Source organism: Oncorhynchus mykiss, chromosome 17 (genome assembly GCF_057628025.1).
Source record: "Oncorhynchus mykiss isolate SJ-2025 chromosome 17, ASM5762802v1, whole genome shotgun sequence".
Lineage (NCBI taxonomy): Eukaryota > Metazoa > Chordata > Actinopteri > Salmoniformes > Salmonidae > Oncorhynchus > Oncorhynchus mykiss.
This window is the reverse complement of record NC_143038.1, coordinates 51,318,562-51,340,144: the sequence shown is the minus strand read 5'-3', so window position 1 is coordinate 51,340,144 and position 21,583 is coordinate 51,318,562. Positions and strand designations below refer to the sequence as shown.

At 41.6% G+C, this 21,583-nt stretch overlaps 1 protein-coding gene and 1 long non-coding RNA gene across 9 annotated transcripts in view; both read left to right on the top strand.

The window, feature by feature from the left end:
• LOC110494446 (ephrin type-B receptor 2) overlaps positions 1–6,978 on the top strand; it is a 156,998-nt gene extending 150,020 nt beyond the window's left edge. For all 8 annotated transcript variants that reach the window (XM_090205869.1, XM_021569486.3, XM_021569487.3 and 5 more), the window contains exons 15-16: positions 507–662; positions 1,438–6,978. In XM_090205869.1, the coding sequence (XP_090061995.1) occupies positions 507–662; positions 1,438–1,546 (265 nt within the window). In that variant the 3' untranslated portion in view covers positions 1,547–6,978. The remainder of the gene's footprint in view (positions 1–506; positions 663–1,437) is intronic.
• An 8,514-nt stretch (positions 6,979–15,492) lies between these two features.
• LOC149976076 (uncharacterized) lies at positions 15,493–20,382 on the top strand. Its single transcript, XR_016488008.1, has 2 exons — positions 15,493–15,658; positions 18,834–20,382. It is a non-coding gene; the product is annotated as an uncharacterized LOC149976076 (long non-coding RNA).
• Positions 20,383–21,583: the final 1,201 nt, after the last annotated feature.

The following is a 21,583-nucleotide window of genomic DNA, read 5'->3' as shown; positions in this document are numbered from 1 at the left end:
TCTACCGAACATTGTGTCTCTTGTTTCTTTTGGCGCCAAGTGGTTATGTAAATAAATCCCCTTTGGTTTGATAGATCAAGTAATTTCCATGAATGCTTTAAGCAAATCATGATTTGAAACAGTTACACAATTTCAAAATATAACATTTCCAATCACATTTTCTCTGGGTGTCAGTTTCCTATGAATGTTAAAATATACTGAATTCCGTATATCCTACTCTATATTTACATTGTTGGTGGTGTGTGGAATAGAAACACTGTGTGGATACTGGCACTAATCCTGCCAGTATCCATCCGTTGTCCTCAATTGGAAACAGAATTTTCTTCAAAATCGATTAGGAAAATGTCCACTGTTACTTTCTTTTGTCCTGAAGGCTAGCTTATTGACTAGTCTATTGTAGGCCCTCCACTATTGTGTACTGTACTGATTGCCATCATAGAGGTGACAGAGTACTGACACTGTCTCTAAAGCTGTGTTTGACTCTTTGTGTCTGTGTCCCCCTCCAGTGTCCATCTTCCTCTCCTGGACCGCAGTGTTCCAGACTTCTCCAGCTTCAGTACTGTGGACGAGTGGCTAGATGCCATCAAGATGGGCCAGTACAAAGACAACTTTGCCAATGCTGACTTCGCCAGCTTTGATGTGGTTTCCCAGATGACCATGGAGTAAGTGCTGATCCCAGACCTGTGTTTATGATAAGGATGATAAGGATGAGGAGGAGGTGGGCTATTCCTTGACAGTATCATACCTTAAAGCCTGGATGACGGCCAGGCTCAGCCCCTGGCTCATCATAAATATGCCTCTCACTGTATGTCATTAGGAGATAATAACTGTGCAGCACAACTGCTCTGAGCTAGAACAGAGCGTAGAGACTCTGGCCATGTGGCTGCCAGGTTTCTTATACAACAGTTTAAAGAAAGAAAAGATATAGGAGAATGAACAGACATTGTGATGTTTAGGAATACATTCCTGCCTCAGTAGACTTAATAAAGACATATATTAGCAGATAGACTCATTCAGATGTCTGTTTAGTAAGACACACATTACTCTGCTCATTGTCTCTTGTCTCTATATCTCTTAATATCCTCCTAAGGTCACGTCGGATATCAGCACAATTCTGTTTGAAATTATTTTCCAGCCAAAACACTGGTTACAATACTTTCAAAAATAAGGCTCATCAGTCCATGGAGTTAGGGTTAGAAAGCAAAACAATTCCATTGTCTCCTGAATGGAAGAAGTTGTTCAACAAACAGAGTAGTTACTATAAACAGTCATGCCTTGGACTGAATTAGGAATTTGGCAGACTGGGGCCCAGTATTTAGCCTTGATCTAACTTGTTGATTTTACATTGGCTTATGCCATGTGACTTGTGCAATAAAACCTGTTGTGTCGTCTGTGATGGCTTCCTCCTGACTCCTGTGGTTGTGTCTCCTGCCACAGTGACATCCTGAGCGTGGGCGTGACGTTAGCAGGCCACCAGAAGAAGATCCTGAACAGTGTGCAGATGATGCGTGCCTCCATTAACCAGATCCAGTCTGTTGAAGTTTGACCATCCAGAATGGAGCAGAGGAGAGCAGATGAGAGGAGGGCAGAGGAGAGGAGAGCAGAGGAGAGGAGCAGAGAAGAGGGGATTGGGATGCAGGGCTCTGGGTTCACGGATGGAGTGGAGGTGTTTTTGCTTGACTGTGAAACATGTCTTCCTACAAACTACCGTCCATCCATGGTCCCCTTTTTCAATCCCTCTCCTGTCCTCCTCTATCCCCTCATCCAAAGTCCCCATAACCTTTCAGGATCAGCTCTGAAGGTTTGTGGCCAGCAGGTCTACATGACCAGACATCAATCAATGTGGCCAACAAGGTTCCTTCTTGGAACCAGGATCATGAGAAGTTACTGACCAGCGACACATTTCTACTTCCATCTTCCACCTCGTTTTTTTTTTACGGTGAACTTTTTTCTTACATTTTTTGGTTTGTTTGATTTAAGAATTTTGTAAATAATTTTGTAAAGAAAAAAAAAGTTGAGAAAACTCAAGGAGTCTATAAGTATAGATGTAAACTAGGTGAACTGACTAGAAAGACTACCCTTTAAAAGGGCAACAGACAAGAAGACAATGAAAAATGGGAGATTTCAAGACCATCACTTTCAAAAAGAAACTTAAAAATTATATGTTTTTTTTTTTTTTTACTTCGGAAACAGGAAACAAACATAAATCTTTGCTGCCTCCCCAAAAGCAAACAGCAGAATAGACTGAGGAACTTGATCTACACTCCATGGTTGACTTGGGAGTCAAAATAGTGTGAGCACCATGGAATGGACATCTTTTGGCAGAAACCACTACCATGAACAACCAACTTATAGCAACACTTAAAAAATAAAAACAAAATACCTTTTCTCATAACTAGTAATTTCATTTTTCTGTGTGAAAATGTTGAAGATTTTCTCTCACCATGCTTCCTCTCACCGTGGGAAAGTTTATATTTTTTCAATGAAATCATCACAACCTGCCAAATGGAACATCCTCCCTGTGTACCTCAGATGATGTCATGATCCTGTACATATGCACTTGACAATGGGACTGTGATGTCATCACTATGAGCCGGACATAGTTACTAAGACCTGGAAGTGATGGATTTAAATTGTTTCTTTGGGTGACTAGAGGGAGGTTTTTCTTTGTTATTATTCATTTCATTTTCATTTTTGCAAAATGTTAGTTGTGGATTTTGAAGAATCAGTGTAATAAACAGCAAACATACAGTACTTCCTCCATGGATGTATGGAAAAAAATGACATATTATGGGTGTTTTCCCTATAATGTTTACATAGGAGGGCACATATGTTTTGGTCGTCACATTATCTGCACTCTTAGAAAAACAGGTACTATCTAGAACTTAAAATGGTTCTTCAGTTGTCCCCATAGGAGAACCCTTTGAAGAACCCTTTTTGGTTCCATGTAAAACCCTTTCCACCGAGGTTTCTACATGGAACCAAAAGAGTTCCACCTAGAACCAAAAAGGCTTCTCCTATGGGGACAGCCGAAGGACCATTTTGGAACCCTTTTTTCGAAGAGTGTAGAGTTTACCCCCGTGTTTTAAACTTCACTGTGTGTGCGTGCGTGCGTGCGTGGCTAAATGTGCTCTGTGTTACAAAGCAACAGCTCCCAAAGCTGAAGGGCTAGTGTTTGATAGCATGCTGAGTTAATGATTGATTTCACAGAGCTTTGATATGTTACACTTTACAGAACACTGTCCTGTAAGTGCTTGGATTTGATACACTTTACAAAATATAATGTGCTTACATTATATTTAGCTTTTTTTTCCAGATTCTTTTTTTAATTTAAAGTAACATTATATTGAAGTGTTAGGGTTTTAACACCACATATGGTTATCTCACATTGGTATGGTCACGGACAAATCTTTTCACAACTGGGCAGTAAGTAACATTAGCATGGGATAGTGGATTATTTTACGCATATTATTATAATTATTGTACATCATGGATGATGGGGAGCACTTGTGACAGCTTTTCCAAGTAGTCTATTGGCAGGGTGTGTGAACACAGATCGTACGATACAATGGGCCTCCATGCCCTTGTGGAATTTTAGGAAATCATTGTAGGTGCACAAACATTTCTGATAAGTGGAGTCCTTGAGACTTCTATTTTCATTTTATACAAACATATTGCATTTACTGTATGGCTTCTGTGAATAGCTGTCTGATGAACGGAAAGCTATCTATCATTGTCAATGTCATTGAGGCCGATGTGTTGTTTGAGGGGTTAGGGAGCCTGGGAGGGGGGTCCTGTGTTAGTCAAACCCATGGATTCCCTAGAGATGGTAAATCACACAGTTTACAAACTCAGGCAAATGAGATCAGTACTGCAGAGATGCTAATGGATAGATCCACTGAGACAGGCCCAGTACTCGATATAGACTGAGGAGCCAGACATGGATCTCTATCTGGGGCCCATTGCTCAGACATGTTCATTCCTAGTGGGGGTCCACAGCCTGATCACAGCCCCGCTGACCAGACAGTGATTCTGTCTATTTCTCCTCAGAGCTAAACACACGCCTCAGATCCCCTGCTCTTCTCCTCCCACTGTACTCTGTGCTCTGCTTTCTCAGACCCATGACTTTGTGACTCTGCATGTTGTCATGTTGACAGACCAGGTCTGTTTAAAAAACAGACAGAATGTATGTAGGCAACACACAACCTGAGGGCCCCGTGTTGGTCTCACAGCAGGTGGCTATGTAAGCGGAGGTCCTTCCTTAAGCATCATCAGGTGTCCGCTGTCTGTTTTGAGGCACTTTGCTGTCTGAACAGAACAGGAGAGGTGTCCTATATAGGCCTTAGCATTTGACCCCTCAGCACAAAAGGAGTGAAATCCCACCTTAGCTCTCATCTGTCACTTAGTCCCCATCTTATTCCACCCACTAACCCATATGGCCATCCAGAGTCTTTACAAACCTTGGGCAGGAGAATTGGGGTTTTCATCCATCTTCTGTAACATCATCCTCCCTTTAGTTTTCTGTCAACAGTACTGTGTCACTCTGCATATTCCAGTGCAGACTCCATGACAGATGAAACAGCAGGAAGTACATCACTCTCACTGTTAGTCATTGCGGGGTAAATTATTCTGTGACCCAACTGTCGCTGATGCCACCGTGCTGTTTCCTTTAAAAAATAAATTGCTAAAAAATCTTCCTTTCCATCTCAAAACACTTTAATATTTGAGGGCACCTCAGTGATATTCAGTAAAGAGCCAGCAGCAGGAGTCAGTCTTCCCAAGATATAGACAGATATCACACTGTCAGGGCAATTTCTGTTCAGGAAATCAGGCTCAGCAGTACAGCACAAATATTTGTGCTGAAGACAGACAGACGGAGTCTTGTGTCACTTACAAATGTCTCCATTCATGCTCTCTGAGCTGTTTGGTGATAGTGTCATATTAAGGTGATTAAGCAGGGGGTGCTTAAACAAACTATGTTTCCCCATGTGACGTTCAATCAAAATAAAGTATGAAGAAATGTTATAATGATGAACTAAAACACACAGTAGTGGTGGACTTGTATTTAGAGTTATAGGAACGTAAATATAGGTATTAAGAAAGTGTTTTTATTTTCTTGAATTATTCTTGGAGGAGTAGGTTTGGTGTGTTACTTTGTTGGGAGAATCTAGATTCATAAGGAGTTGAGTCCACTTTTATTGGTTGCTCAGTGTTGAGCTATGGAGACTTCTGAAAGCACTGTGTGAAGTATTTATTTATTCTGTATCTGAACCTAATGGCAGAAAGAAACCTTGTTTATTCACCCATAGTTCATCCAGAGCTATCATTTGCTATTCGCCGGAGAAAAAGCTGTTGTCCCTCTTTCTTTTATTTTTAACACATTGATAGCATCCAGTAGAGCTCTGTGGTACTGTTTCAAAGCCCGTGCCTTCTGATAAAACCCCTTGGCACAGTGGTCCTTTCTGGGCCCATTGTAATGGACCTGTAGTATGTGATTAATCGATCTGGTGGGATTATGATGGGGGGGGGGGGGGGGGGGGGTTCAAAATAGATTCTGCTCACACTGTGAGGATTAGACTTCCCTGTGTGAATCCATGATGGTCATTATGCCATAATATCTCATGTGATGTCTCACTCAATAGCATATGGGTTACTTTATACATAGATGGAATCAAGGATATTTTTTACATTGTTGAGATTTTTCCGCTAGTTGAAGACGAGGAGAAGCTAAAAAGGTATAAACACACACATATAGCTTTTTGTTGAATGATTGTGTGTTTTGCTTCCCAAGGCCACTTAAATAACAGGCATATTCAAGACAGCAACTTTACACTTTCATGAGTTTCCATTTTTCATGAGTAAGAGCATAAGAGCATGAGTAAGAGCATGTCTCAAATGTCTGCTCCATTTCTGAAGAGAAGAAAATGAAATATATACTGTAGTTATTTTTGATGGACTATGTGCTTCACAAACATAAAATCTTGGGCTACCATCACTACAATTAGTTAACAGTGCGGGGAAATCTCCTTCATACTCTCCGTTTTCAATGTCCAGGCTCATGCGACAGATCAGAAATAAAGGAGCATAGATGCATTATGATTAAACATTGAGAGCAGAATATAACTGTGTTTGTTTTGCAGTAGGGTTCTTTGTTTGGAATTAACAAGATAACTTGCTCCAGTATCACAGAACTCTGTCCTCTGCGGTTTTGTACATCTAAAACGCTTGTCTTTGTTTCAATGGCTTGTATCTGCAGATACTGTTGATGTTTCACTGTCAATGCGCATGTTATTAACTAATGCATAACAATCTTTTATTTATAAATCAAAATCAATGTATCTGAGATATTGATTCAATGCACTGCGGGCGCAAAGAACATTTCCCCTACTGTGTTCTGATTTTTGTAGGACGGACGAAAACCATTATGTCTCAATGTTACAATTACATGACAGTGTGCATAAACACAAGCTGTGCCGGCTCGTACTCATTGGTCTGTGTTTGTGGACCATCCAAATATGCCCCGAGCAGCAGTCTGCCTGCCTGCCTTTGTGGCAGTCAGTTCTGTGTGTATAGAAAATGGCTCCTGTGGATAACTCTCTTACGGAAAGCGTCAGAGCACCCTCTGCTGACATGGTGGCTAATAGCAGTCTAGTTGTGACAAATTTCCTTGTGTTCCTTACGTTGTCTTATCCCCCCACATCCCCCTTCCTCCCCTATGTTCTCACCTCTCTGGCTGTTGGTGAAGACAGGCTGAAGATGGCCCTGTCTCCCCTGGCCTGTTGTAGCCCTCGTAGAACAGTGCCGGCCCTGACCACTGTGACTGATGTGGGAGGTCCTGTATTTCTGTATAAATGTACATTGACTGTAACCCTGTGAATGATGTAACAATTTCATTATTTGTAATATTGTAATTGGTTTATTTTCTAAAAATGGAAAGTCCAACTTGACTCTCCTCAATAAAAAAAATGAGATCTGTTACACCACTGTATTATGGAAATGATTATATTTTCACTGTCGTCCTCTGTATGACCATGTGAAATAATTTCACCTACAGTGGGCATCTCTTCATAGTACTTATGTAATTGTTACGCTGTATGACCATGTGAAATAATTTCACCTACAGTGGGCATCTCTTCATAGTACTTATGTAATTGTTACGCTGTATGACCATGTGAAATAATTTCACCTACAGTGGGCATCTCTTCATAGTACTTATGTAATTGTTACGCTGTATGACCATGTGAAATAATTTCACCTACAGTGGGCATCTCTTCATAGTACTTATGTAATTGTTACGCTGTATGACGAGGGGCTATTTTGAACCACATTGACCTGACAGTTTATAAGCATTACACCAGTCCAAACTGGGTCAAACCTTCTAAAAATATGTGCATATAAATACAAATATTGTGGTGTTTTTGGTACAATTATGGGAAATGCAGTTATGAAAGGATTCTATTTAAATTTTAAGTTAGAGGGAAGGGCATCTGTGAAGTAAAATACAGCATATTTTATGTAACTATATATGTTCCATATGAACATGTCTTTTTTAATTGTATTTTTTATTTTTTTGTCCCACAGTTTTTGGGCCACCTCACAAATCACATCTCTCACTCACTCACAGCGCCACACATTTTTTCTGGTTCCATGTCTATATTCATTAGAACTAAGTTCTGTACAGTCCCCCCCCCCCCCCCCCCCCCCCCCTCAAGCTGACGTTCCTGAATGGAGGTCAGAATCTCTTCACCTTCCTCTCAGTTTTTGAGGCCTCATTAGCAGTTGATGTGTGAAAGGCTATAGACCTCGGTGTGAACTCACTGAGACTGGCGTGTGTGCTAAAAGGTTTACCCCGTGAGCAGGAGAGGGGGTTCAGGAGTTCAGTGGCGAGACCCTGCTGGCAGACCAAACCCGTTCTCCTTCTAATCTCGACCACCCGCGAGTCTATCTTTACACGTTGTTAACTGTGATGACTTTGGACCCAGCAGGGCCGACCGTGAGAGCAGGTTGGGAAATGCCTGTCATCTCAGATGTATGGACAGTATGTGTGTGTGTGTGTGTGTGTGTGTGGGGGGGGGGGGGGGGGGGGGAATTATAGAGAGGAAATTAGAGGAAAATGTTGTGATTGATTGCTACATTTGTTCAAAATATAAGGTATATTAGCATTTGTTTGATTTCACATCTTGTCTGCCCAGATAGTGAAACTTTGTAGTGAGGAGAAAACCCTTTCAGTCATTGTTGTCTGTGTAAAAACAAAGTTTACACAATAGCAAAAATTGTGTTTTCTTGAGTTTATGTTGTGTGTTTGAGTTGAAGCAGCAGTATCTCATGATAGAACCCAGCCCAACCTCTCTCTCTGTGTGTCAGCGTGTGGCTAAATGATCATTCATCATCAGTTTATTTGTTACTGATGAAGCTGCCTTGTTGCAAATGTCACTACTCCCTCAGTGGATCACGTAGTGCAGGGTTTTCCACAACAATGTCTGAGAGATATGCAAATACAAAGCTCTTCCGAGGTCATTCTGAGTCTATAGGTTAGAGTTCAAAGGCCAGCTGTGTGGAAGGCAGAGGATTTATGAACCCAGGCCCACCTGAGGTCATGATAGAATGTGGCATTAGACTGAAATAGTCCATAAAGGTTCCACTGGGCTAGGGAGAGCTGGGTCTGATTTCTACACAACTGCTCCTAATCAACAACAAACTGAAAGCTTCAACCAGGAGCCAGATTTTCACTGAGTTATGACACAGTGGCTAATGTAATACAGGCTGCCAAAAAGCCTTTTATTTAGAAAAATATATTTTATGTGTCCAATGATTCTGGACATCTGCAGTAGGCGTTGGAGAGTTCCGAATGACCTGGCTTTGGGGGCTCAGTCTCATAGGGAACGACAGCGGTGAACAACTGGTAATCTGTCCCAGCAGGTATGGAGGACAGAGAGGTTTTGTGCTATGGCTTATACAGTGACCATAGTACTGCCACACTGGCAGTCACGAGTGTCATGACCGCAGTCAAATTCCACTTGACCGTTGAATCGCAGTAACTAGGCTTCTCCAAAACTGCACTCTGACACCACTGATGGTCATTAGCAGCCTACCAAACTTGCTAACGGCTAGTGGTTAATGGTCTAGCACTCCGCGTTCTATTGTCCCACTAACCACTCTGACATCAAAGCAAATGCAATCGAAAATCAAATCAAGCACTTCGTGAGAGCCCTGCCATTCACAGTTTGAGCACAATAGGATCACCTGTAGCTCAGCGAGAGCCAGCTCCTCATAGCTGGTTGATGCATGGAATGTAATGTGTTCCTATAAGCCCATGTTAAAAAGAGGAGGATCCCATCAGCATTCTAAAGGATAGGCCTCCTATATTTATTTCTCAACTTTGTTAATATTAAATTCTGTGCGACAACCTAAGTAACGTAATAAAAAAATTCCCCATCAAAATGAGTTAGTTTAAGCAAGAGTTATCTGTCTTTTTGCAAAGGCTGCGTCTCAATCCACTGCATCCTCCAATGTCGGCCTTCCACATCTGCGGTGGAAGGTGGCCGAGCTACAGCGGTGTTTGTCAGTCTTCTCAATGTCTGTAGCGTCCAAACAAACTAATATCACCACACTATAGAAATATGAACACGATGGTGTTCTCCATTTGCTCTGTGACCCACACAACGGTCAAGGGAATTGTCTGAAGGTAAGCCATACAAATGAATGGAAGTATGGAGGTGGTGTTGTGCCATCAAAAATAAGGGGTTAAATATGTGTCCAAAAACACAACAAATATTTCTTGAGCTTTCTTATATCTCGTAGATATTGGACAGACACTTTATTTTTTGACTCTTTTTTCCATTTATTACTGTGTTATTCAATGCGTTTCTATGGGCTATAGTAGTAGTAGTAGTAGGCCAAATTCAATATTTTATCCCCAAAAATATATATATTTTTATACCTAAAGGGTTCTAAAATTCCAAATAAAATAGCTAAATGATCCATGGTATGACCATCGTAAAACAATTCCATATTATATTAGTGGAACCTCTGACTGTTGGGGTTAGTTCCTGTCCGTTATATTACAGAGTGTTTTTCACCCAGAAGGCAGAGCAGACAGAACTGTCCCTCTGGCGTTTGTCCCGGACCCTCAGTCTACAGACAAAGTTAACATCTGGACACACGTTTCAATAGCATCTGGCATCCCAACTCAAACCCATTGGACATTATCCATCTCATTGTCTGTAGTGGAGCAATAAACATTTTCCTGCATGCTCTCTGCAGCTGACCATGTGGATGTATAGTCTGGTCCCAGATGTTTCTGTGCTGTCTTGTCAACTCCTGACCATAGGATTCGACGTCGATCACGTGTGGTTCAGTTGGTATAGCATGCTGCTTGCGATGCCAGGATTGTGGGTTCAATTCCCACTGGTGACCATTATGAAAATATATGCACTCACTACTGTAAGTCACTCTGGATATGTGCATATGTTCAATTACTGAAATGTAATAACCTGTTGTGTTCTATTCCAGGTGCTGGAGGGTTGCGGAGCAACACAGGACTCAGTAGAGGGTGCACACAGCTTCCCAGTTCTACAGGCATAAGCTTTTACCATTATCTTACCAGCTACTGAGGGCAGCTTCAGAAGCCAGCATAGAACTGCACAGCAAGGCGCAGTTGTGTGTGCATGCAGTGGTTCATTTTCTTATAGATGGTGTATGTTTGTGTGTGTGTGTGTGTCGATTAATCTGTGTGTCTTGTCTGTGAGTGTCTGTCTATCTTCCTGTGCTTGTGTATGTCTGTGTCTGTGTGTAACCTTATCAAGCCTGTCTGTGCTCTACAGAGTTTACGTCATCTCTTGAGGGTGGTGCTGCGTAGTGCCAAGAATTGGAAATAGTGGGCACTGTGTGCACCACGCAGTGCAAACCAGCCCAGAGAGACACCAGTGTCCCCCAGAAAGAGTGTGACCTTCTCTCTGCCTAATCTTGATCCTGACGGCTGCACCTAGACATAGTGGCACAGTGAGCAGGGATATGGTCAAGAACATCAAGTTCCTTGGTGTACACATCCCCAACTGTCCTGCCCACCCATCAGGTATTACCAACATGCTCAGAGATAGCTTCTACCTCCAAGCAATGACCCTGGTGAACAGCTAATCAATGGCTGACCACCTACACTCACGTGCACTGACTCTACCTGCAATACCTCAAAACACACTCATAAGACTCCATCCTCATATACACTGACACTCTTGCACCACACAAACGCTCACACACTAAACACACACTCTTGCCGTATACTGTGCATAGGACAAATACACGGATTTTATTAGAGATCTGCTGGACTCCGCTTTTATAGAACTGCTCCCAGCTGTTCCCTATACAGGCAGACATTTTGCATTAGAAACTATGTTAGCATAATATCCATAAAATGTCAAATAAATGTCAAAGTTGAAAATATCTAATTGATTGAGTGGGTGGTGAGTAAATAATGTTTTGATTGTTGCATTACACAAATAAAATGTCATTGAATTAATCAAATACATTAATTTGCTGCCAGTATGGTGTTGTGCCATGATGTTGCCTAATATTACATTTTTTGTATTTCTAAACTTAAAGTTAGAAAGGGGAAATCTCCGACTGCCATATCCACTGTTTGTAAATGTACAGTCGTGGCCAAAAGTTTTGAGAATTACACAAATATTAATTTTGACAAAGTCTGCTGCCTCAGTTTGTATGATGGCAATTTGCATATACTCCAGAATGTTATGAAGAGTGATCAGATGAATTGCAATTAATTGCAAAGTCCCTCTTTGCCATGCAAATGAACTGAATCCCCATTAAACATTTCCACTGCATTTCAGTCCTGCCACAAAAGGACCAGCTGACCAGTGATTCTCTCATTAACACAGGTGTGAGTGTTGATGAGGACAAGGCTGGAGATCACTCTGTCATTCTGGTTGAGTTCGAATAACAGACTGGAAGCTTCAAAAGGAGGGTGATGCTTGGAATCATTGTTCTTCCTCTATCAACCATGGTTAACTGCAAGGAAACACGTGCCGTCATCATTGCTTTGCACAAAAGGGCTTCACAGGCAAGGATATTGCTGCCAGTAAGATTGCACCTAAATACACCATTTATGGGATCATCAAGAACTTCAAGGAGAGCGGTTCAATTGTTGTGAAGAAGGCTTCAGGACACCCAAGAAAGTCCAGCAAGCACCAGGACAATCTCCTAAAGTTGATTCAGCTGCGGGTTCGGGGCACCACCAGTACAGAGCTTGCTCAGGAATGGCAGCAGGCAGGTGTGAGTGCATCTGCACGTACAGTGAGGCGAAGCCTTTTGGAGGATGGCCTGGTGTCGAGAAGGGCAGCAAAGAAGCCACTTCTCTCTAGGATAAACATCAGGAACAGACTGTACAGGGATTGGACTGCTGAGGACTGGGGTAATGTTATTTTCACAGATGAATCCCCTTTCCGATTGTTTGGGGCATCCGGAAAAAAGCTTATCTGGAGAAGACAAGGTGAGCGCTACCATCAGTCCTGTGTCATGCCAACAGTAAAGCATCCTGAGACCATTAATGTGTGGGGTTGCTTCTCAGCCAAGGGAGTGGGCTCACTCACAATTATGCCTAAGAACACAGCCATGAATAAAGAATGATACCAACACATCCTCCGATGGTAACTTCTCCCAACCATCCAGGAACATTTTGGTGAAGAACAATGCCTTTTCCAGCATGATGGAGCACCTTGACATAAGGCAAACGTGATAACTAAGTGGCTCGGGGAACAAAACATCGATATTTTAGGTCCATGGCCAGGAAACTCCCCAGACCTAAATACCATTGAGAACTTGTGGTCAATCCTCAAGCGGCGGGTGGACAAACAACAACCCCCAAATTCTGACAAACTCCAAGCATTGATTATGCAAGAATGGGCTGCCATCAGAAGTTAATTGACAGCATGCCAGGGCAGATTGCAGAGGTCTTGAAAAAGAAGGGTCAACACTGCAAATATTGACTCTTTTCATCAACTTCATGTAATTGTCAATAAAATCCTTTGACACTTATGAAATGTTTGTAATTATACCTCAGTATTCCATAGTAACATCTGACAAAAATATCTAAAGACACTGAAGCAGCAAACTTTGTGGAAATTAATATTTGTGTCATTCTCAAAACTTTTGGCCACGACTGTACATCTAGGACCTATACCCATAGATTTTTGGAAGAATATAATTTATGTATGCCTATTTAGCGATGCTCATTTGTCCTACCAAAACAATAATGTTTTTAATACAGTTATCATGGTTATATTTTGGTAAGAAGTCCATTTATCAAAGGTAGCTAAATGTAATCACCACATTAGAGTGTTATAACCTCAATGAGGTTAGTTGTGCCAACTGGATTTAGGATAGGGCCTATGACACGTGAATTATAGGCATCCTACATTGTCGATGGTAACATTCGGCCATCAGAATGCTACTCTTCCATGATTGTGCAAAGCTGCAAGGGGCATGCTTGTGCATTCCATGTCATTTTGCTGGCACTATGTCATGTCATTTTGCTGGCACTATGTCATGTAATTTTGCTGGCACTATGTCATGTCATTTTGCTGGCACTATGTCATGTCATTTTGCTGGCACTATGTCATGTCATTTTGCTGGCACTATGTCATGTCATTTTGCTGGCACTATGTCATGTCATTTTGCTGGCACTATGTCATGTCATTTTGCTGGCACTATGCCTACACAATTGTCATGTCTTTGCTTTTTTTTTTTTATTGTCGTGGACCAAGACATCTGTCAACGTCTGGTTTTATTTGGTGTGGTTGTTACATTTAAGATATAGGCTGTTTTGAAAATAAATCTTTGGAAATATCAAAATGAAGTAAATACATGCCTATTATTTTTCTAATTATTTGTTGTAATTATTGTATTTTATAATATGGCATAGGTAATAAGACGGTTTTTAATAAAATATAATTTAATGCCTTTTTGATGTGTGCCAACACATGGGTGTGATCATTCTACAGTGGTCCCTGAAGCATACGTTCAAACTGAGAGAGGCTCCACTCGAGTTGTGTGTGTGTGTTTAAATTATTTTCAGCCAACATTAACCTCAACTCAGTCTCATCTTAGTAAAATCTGACCTGTCAGTCTAACACACACACACACACACGATTCATAACCCCCATGTTTAATTTTTATGTAAAAGAACAAAACAGTAACAGGTTATCACTCACATATCTAGTCTACACTTACTCATAAGCAGCCACTTTCTCCAAGGCGAAGTTTGTTTTTGCTCTTTCAGTCAGTGGAACAGGAAAATTGACAGTGGGACAATAGAACGCGGAGTGCTAGACAGAGTCAATATAATAAACAGTAACATGTTATCACTCACAAGTCTAGCCTAGACTCATCTACACCTATAGCCCACATGTTAGCCTTCCTCCTTTTTTTCTGGACTAAGACTTCTAGTGCTCTTCTTTTTTTGTTGTTGCTTGGTCTGCTACTCCTCCTCCACTGCAGTCTTCCTGGTCTGCTGGGCACTGAATGTTGGCTGGCAACCATACACCTCCTGCCTCCTCTTCGTCCTCATCAGGTTCTCCTGTCTCTATTCTTACGGAATCCATATTGGACATAATTATTGCAACGTACACAATTTTGTGTAGGTTGTGTCACAGTAAAAGAGGGGTCCATTCTATTCAGGAGCACTTTTACTTTACACAGAGAGGAGCGGTGCTGCTCATTTTATGGCGATAAAAGAGTGGTCAATCATTTTAAATCTCAGTCATGGACCCCAGCCTACCCTCGGTGCCTCCAAGTCACTCAGCAGGACACTGTCAGTCGACACCGGTAGGCTGTCGGTTGACACCGGCTGTCTGACAGTTGACATGGGCTGACTGTTCATTTACAATAACCATAAGGGGATCTCAGCCCCTCTCCAAATAAATATAAGTGTAGCCTAAGGACTAGGTGACCTGGAACAGAGTTGGAGAGCCCATAGCCTACAAAGCCTAGGGAGCGGTCGAAATGTACAAACATTTTACCCGGAGGAAAATGCGGGAGGGTCATGCTTTTTCAAATTCAGTCCGGGGGAGGGTTTAGTATTTTTAATTTAGTTCAGAGGCGGGTCATGTAATTTGTAATTGAGTAAATATCATATTGCTCAGGGTTTGAGAAAAAGTTGCTTACTATTGTATCTCGAAGTGTACATGATTATTCCCCTCATTGTTGATTCTCTGCTGGGCGTGCAATATCAAGTGCGCCTAGTGTGGTATCAATAAAATGATCCGTAGCCTACTATAGGCTATAGGCCTAGGGTATTCGAAGAGGATGCTCGGAGAAGCACAGGGTAAAGTTATATTTCTGAGAAAATGTACTTTTTTTTGGTTGCTACTGCTGGGATGGTGTATATCAAACTAGTTAAACTGCATTACACACTGCAATGGATAGGCGTTCCCAATCATGAGCCCCGGCCTGCCTTGCTCTTGCTGATGTTAACCCTTTTGTGCTGCCTAACCAATGACTGTGCTGTGTATGGTGGCACTTCAGGAAGCGAGTCAAAGCCTTCTTCCAGGAAGAAAAATACTTTTTGTCCCAAAAAATGTCATTTCTGTGCACACGGACTAGGCTTACTGATCTCCTGTTCAGTTTGAGAGAGAGAGGGGGACTGGAGGTAAGCTTGCTACTGCTATCATTTATTTTTATAAAAACATTATGTTTTTTTGCCCATAATGAAGCTATTTATCAGAATTATTGACCTCACAATAAGCCATATTCAAGTAATTTACATAACTTACATTACTCTAAAGTGGCAGCCGTGGAGATGGACAGTGCACGGGTGCTTCAAGTAGGCTAATTTGAGAAAGCCTAATTAATTTAAAGTCTTTATTGTAATTTTACTTTAGGCTACTATCAACAGGAGGGCTTTGTGTTGGAACCTATTTCTTCCCTTTCAATAAATAAGAGGTGGGCATACCTGTTTGACAGACAAAATTATAGTCTACTATCTACAGATTTTGTCAGCCAATTCTTTCTGTCACCACACACTCCTTAAATCTCTCAGTGTCATGGGAAAGAAGAGCTTGGTGTGTTACGTTAAAACCAGAGCTAGAAAATGAGGAGGAATGTGAGGGAATGTTAAAGAAAATGGCTGAAAGCATAGGCCTACCCGTTGATAGATTAAGAATATAAATAAATTAAATGGACCTGATGATGTAAAGTGATCTATAACAATGCTTTAGTCCACATTTCTTCATGCTAGAAATAAGTTGGAAAATGCTGGGGAAAGACATGACTCTGATGCATATTGGATATCTGCACTACAACCTTCTATAGCCGACATTTTAACAGGTTATTAAACAACATACTAACTCTAACTCAGTCAAGCAAGCCAGGTAGCCTAAGAATGAATACAAATGCCCTATTAGTCTATATAGTCATTCCACAGTGCTTTTGAATTCACTTTTAGAAACCAAAGTTTGGCCAGAACTTTTGTTTGAAGATCATGAGGTGAACAATGCATGCCTAATTTGTTAGTTTAATTTAGCAGATTGTCTTACATTCCCATGCCCTTATCACAGTCAACACAAATATGTTTTGTAACAACAATATCATGGAATAAAATATAACTAATTAGAAAATGATGATTTCCTGGGACTAAACACCTCCCTCTGCAACTGGATCCTGGACTTCCTGACGGGCCGCCCCCAGGTGGTGAGGGTAGGTAGCAACACATCTACCACGCTGATCCTCAACACTGGAGCCTCTCAAGGGTGCGTGTACAGTCCCCTCCTGTACTCCCTGTTCAACACGACTGCATGTCCAGGCATGACTCCAACACCATCATTAAGTTTGCAGATGACACAACAGAGCCTGATCACCGACAAAGTCGAGACAGCCTATAGGGAGGAGGTCAGAGACCTGGCCGGGTGGTGCCAGAATAACAACCTATCCCTCAACGTAACCAAGACTAAGGAGATGATTGTGGACTACAGGAAAAGGAGGGCCGAGCACGCCCCATTCTCATCGACGGGGCTGTAGTACAGATTATTATAATTTTTTGAATATTCCACACATGCATTAGTAGGCTATATGTAAAGACAGGATTACATTTAGAATAGTCTGATGGGTGAGAATATTATCAAGTGCTTGTCAAATTGTGAATGAGAGACTAATGAAGTGTGTACTGCCTGAGCAAAAAAAAAACAGATTAGTGCGCATGCCTTTTATTCTACTTTTTTTAATCATCATTAGAGCAGCATCATGCAGCCTCAGAATGTATTAGAAATCAAAACATATACCCTAAGGTTTGTATCACAACTAAAGTTGCATAAATAACACAAAATTAAGTAAATTATTACTTTGTTAACCGCTCAACAAATAATAGTTGAATGTGCGCACTCCCTCGAAATCATTTGTGAAAAATATAATTTATTATTTATTCCGCTATGTTCAATTGTATTCTTCTTACCATTCAATTATATAAAACAATGCCATGTGAATTATAAGCAAATCTCTTTTTTCTAAATTAGCTATTGCCCACAGCCTATGGCATAGCCAGATCAGGGCCTAGCATGCTTCAGTTTGGCTGACGGGTCGCCAAAGTTGGCTAGCCGAACGGAACGAGTGTGCTAGCATGCTCCCTAAAAAAAACATTTGCTTGAAAAAAAAGCAGTAACACGGCAATATTACCCCGGGACAGTACAGGGACAGATCATGGAAAGCTTGGAGCAAAGGGACTATCTCCCTGTATGACTGAACATTAGACTTGGTGTAGACAACATTTGTCCAGTGTGAGGGGAAGGGGAAGAGGCCTTGCTCTGGTTAGAGCGCAGCAGGGTGTGGGTGTGTTGAGGAGGATGGATGAGGAGCCTTAATGCATAATTGAGAGGGAGGCACTCTGGAGGTGACAGGACTGAGGGAGTCTGACCTGCTGGGTGTACACACAGACTTATATAAACACTGAACTCTGGTACAGTAACACACACTGACAACCTGACACAGCCTGGCCAATCTCAGACTCCGCTTAGCATATTTACAGACCGATGCCAATTTTGCACGCTCTAGTTGGTTGAATGCAAATAATAAGGGAAAGTGGTTGAGTGTGAAATGCAAGGTCAGACCCATGTTAGTGGTGAACAAGGAATTTGACTGAGGAATAGAATGTCTTATCCAATCACTATAATACTTATTGCTTAGTGTGTAAGATTCCTGCTCTTTTGAAAAGAGAGGTTTGCACTCCATCTAGTTGCAGAGGTTCAGCATTGCTTGTCTGGTAACTAATGAGTCATAGATAAGCCGCAAATACTCAAATTCCTTTTCAACCAACATAATGCTAAATGGCTGAAAAAACATATTATTCCGTTTCCTCTCCTGAAGTTTGCTGTACAAATGTGTGTTTTACAGTAATATATAAAAAAAATAATAATAATAATACTAAAAAATAAATTACACGCTTGTTTAAGTAAACCCACAATGGATTTTCTGGAGACAGGATGCAAACTCTTGTGCTGGTGACATGCCTTCAATGCCTTGGAAATTAGACAAAGTACCAAATGTCATCAAAAAACTGAAACTTTCAATCGTAGTTTGCCCACTGCCATCTTGAACCTGAATATGGGATTCCTCAAGAGTTAAATTACGGATTTGACCCCTCCTGTCTCAGCCTCCAGTATTTATGCTGCAGTAGTTTATGTCTCGGGGGCTATGGTTAGTCTGTTATATCTGGAGTATGGCTCCTGTCTTATCCGGTGTCCTGTGTGAATTTAAGTATGCTTTCTCTAATTCTCTCTTTCTTTCTCTCTCTCTCTCTCTCTCTCTCTCTCTCTCTCTCTCTCTCTCTCTCTCAGGGGACTTGAGCCCTAGGACCATGCCCCAGGACTACCTGGCATGATGACTCCTTACTGTCCCCAGCCCACCTGGCCGTGCTGCTGCTCCAGTTTCAACTGTTCTGCCTGCGGCTATGGAACCCTGACCTGTTCCCCGGACGTGCTACTTTGTCCCAGACCTGCTGTTCTCAAGTAGGAGCGATAGAGATACTCTCAATGATCGGATATGAAAAACCAACTGACATTTACTCATGAGGTGCTGACCTGTTGCACCCTCGACAACTACTGTGATTATTATTAATTGACCATGCTGGTCATTTATGAACATCTTGGCCATGTTCTGTATAATCTCCACCCGTCACAGCCAGAAGAGGACTGGCCACCCCTCATAGCCTGGTTCCTCTCTAGGTTTCTTCCTAGGTTTTGGCCTTTCTATGTAGTTTTTCCTAGCCACCATGCTTCTACACCTGCATTGCTTGCTGTTTGGGGTTTTAGGCTGGGTTTCTGTACAGGACTTTGAGATATCAGCTGATGTAAGAAGGGCTATATAAATACATTTTATTTGATTTGGTTGAGCCAAGACTATGGTTAGGGTTATGGCTAGGATTAGGGTTGAGCCAGGGTGTGGGCATGAAGCTAGGGTTACTTCTCGATCACACCAACAGCAACATTGCATTTTGGTACACCATAAGTACATTAATTTCCAATGGAACGCTGTTTGCCTTGCAGCATTGCGTTGCAGAGGCAGTTGCAGCGCATTCTATGTGGTGCATACAAAGAATTTATCGAACATATGCATAAAATTGTATGCGTAGATGGCTTGACATAAATGGTAGCAGAATGTGAATGTTGAACTTTTGTTGCACACAGATCCAGAGAATGCTGAGTACCATTTTGCACAATGACATTTCCGTTGTGATTGAGTGTTAGGGTTATTTGCAAAACCTTAAAAAGGTCCCACAAACCAAAGATGTGAGTTCTCCGATCTGATTATTATAACCTCTTATAATTATACCTCAATTTATCCTCAGATTATTATACCCCAATTTGTAGCTAATGTACATTTTTCATTTGATTAGATTCTAGAGGTTCATTGTACATTACAGGCCTGAAACCGTACAGTGGTAGAGCACAAGGTGGCAGTATATCCCAACTCTACCTGCTCTCTCTCTCATTCTCTCACTCTCTCAATTCAATTTCAATATAAGAGACTTTATTTGCATGGGGAAAATAATTTTACATTGACAAAACAAGTGAAATAGAAAATAAACAAAATTGAAATAAACAATCAAAAATTAACAGTAAACATTACACAAAATTCCAAAAGAATAGTTCTAAAAGACGTTCCAAAAGTAATATTGTCTATATACAGTGTTGCAATGGTGTGCAAATAGTTTAATTACAAAATGGAAAATAAAGAAACATAAACATAGGTTGTATTTACAATGGTGTTTGTGCTTCGCAGGTTGCCCTTTTCTTGTTGCAACAGGTCACATACTGTATCTTGCTGCTGTGATTGCACACTGTGATATTTCACCCAATCATCAAATAAAATGTTATTTGTCACATACACATGGTTAGCAGATGTTAATGCGAGTGTAGCGAAATGCTTGTGGGAGTTATTCAAAATTTGATTTGTTTTTCAAATTCTTTGTGAGTCTGTAACCCGAGGGAAATATGTGTCTCTAATATGGTCATACATTTGGCAAGAAGTTAGGAAGTGCAGTTCAGCTTCCACCTCAATTTTGTGCCTGTCTTCTCTTGAAAGCCAATAGCAAGACTCTGGTCACTGAGTCTGTACATAGTTAAAGATTTAAATACATTTTGGGTCAGTCACAGTGGTCAGGTATTCTGCTCGGTTTAGGGCCAAATAGCATTCTAGTTTGCTCTGTTTTGCTAGTTCTTTCCAATGTGTCAAGAAAGCTAAGGTAACTGACCTAAACAACTATCACCCCGTAGCACTCCTGTCATCATGAAGTGCTTTGAGAGACTAGTCAAGGACCATATCACCTCCACCCTACATGACACCATAGACCCACTCCAATTTGCTTACCGCCCCAATAGGTCCACAGACGAAGCAATCGCAATCACACTGCACACTGCGCTAACCCATCTGGACAAGAGGAATACCTATGTAAGAATGCTGTTCATCGACCATAGCTCAGCATTTAATACCATAATATCCTCCAAACTCGTCATTAAGCTCGAGACCCTGGGTCTCGACCCTGCCCTGTGCAACTGGGTCCTGGACTTTCTGACGGGACGCCCCCAGGTGCTGAGTGTAGGAAACAAAATCCCCACCAAGCTGATCCTCAACACTGGGGCCCCACAAGGGTGCATTCTCAGCCCTCTCCTGTACTCCCTGTTCACCTATGACTGTGTGGCCATGCACGCCTCCAACTCAATCATCAAGTTTGCAGACGACACTACAGTGGTAGGCTTGATTACCAACAACGACGAGATGGCCTACAGGGAGGAGGTGAGGGCCCTCGGAGTGTGGTGTCAGGAAAAGAACCTTGCACTCAACATCAACAAAACAAAGGAGATGATCGTGGACTTCAGGAAACAGTAGAGGGAACACCCCCCTATCCACATCGACGGGACAGTAGTGGAGAACGTGGAAAGTTTCAAGTTCCTCGGCGTACACATCACGGATCAACTGAAATGGTCCACCCACACAGACAGTGTGGTGAAGAAGGCTCAACAGCACCTCTTCAACCTCAGGAGGCTGAAGAAATGTGGCTTGTCACCATAAACACTCACAAACTTTT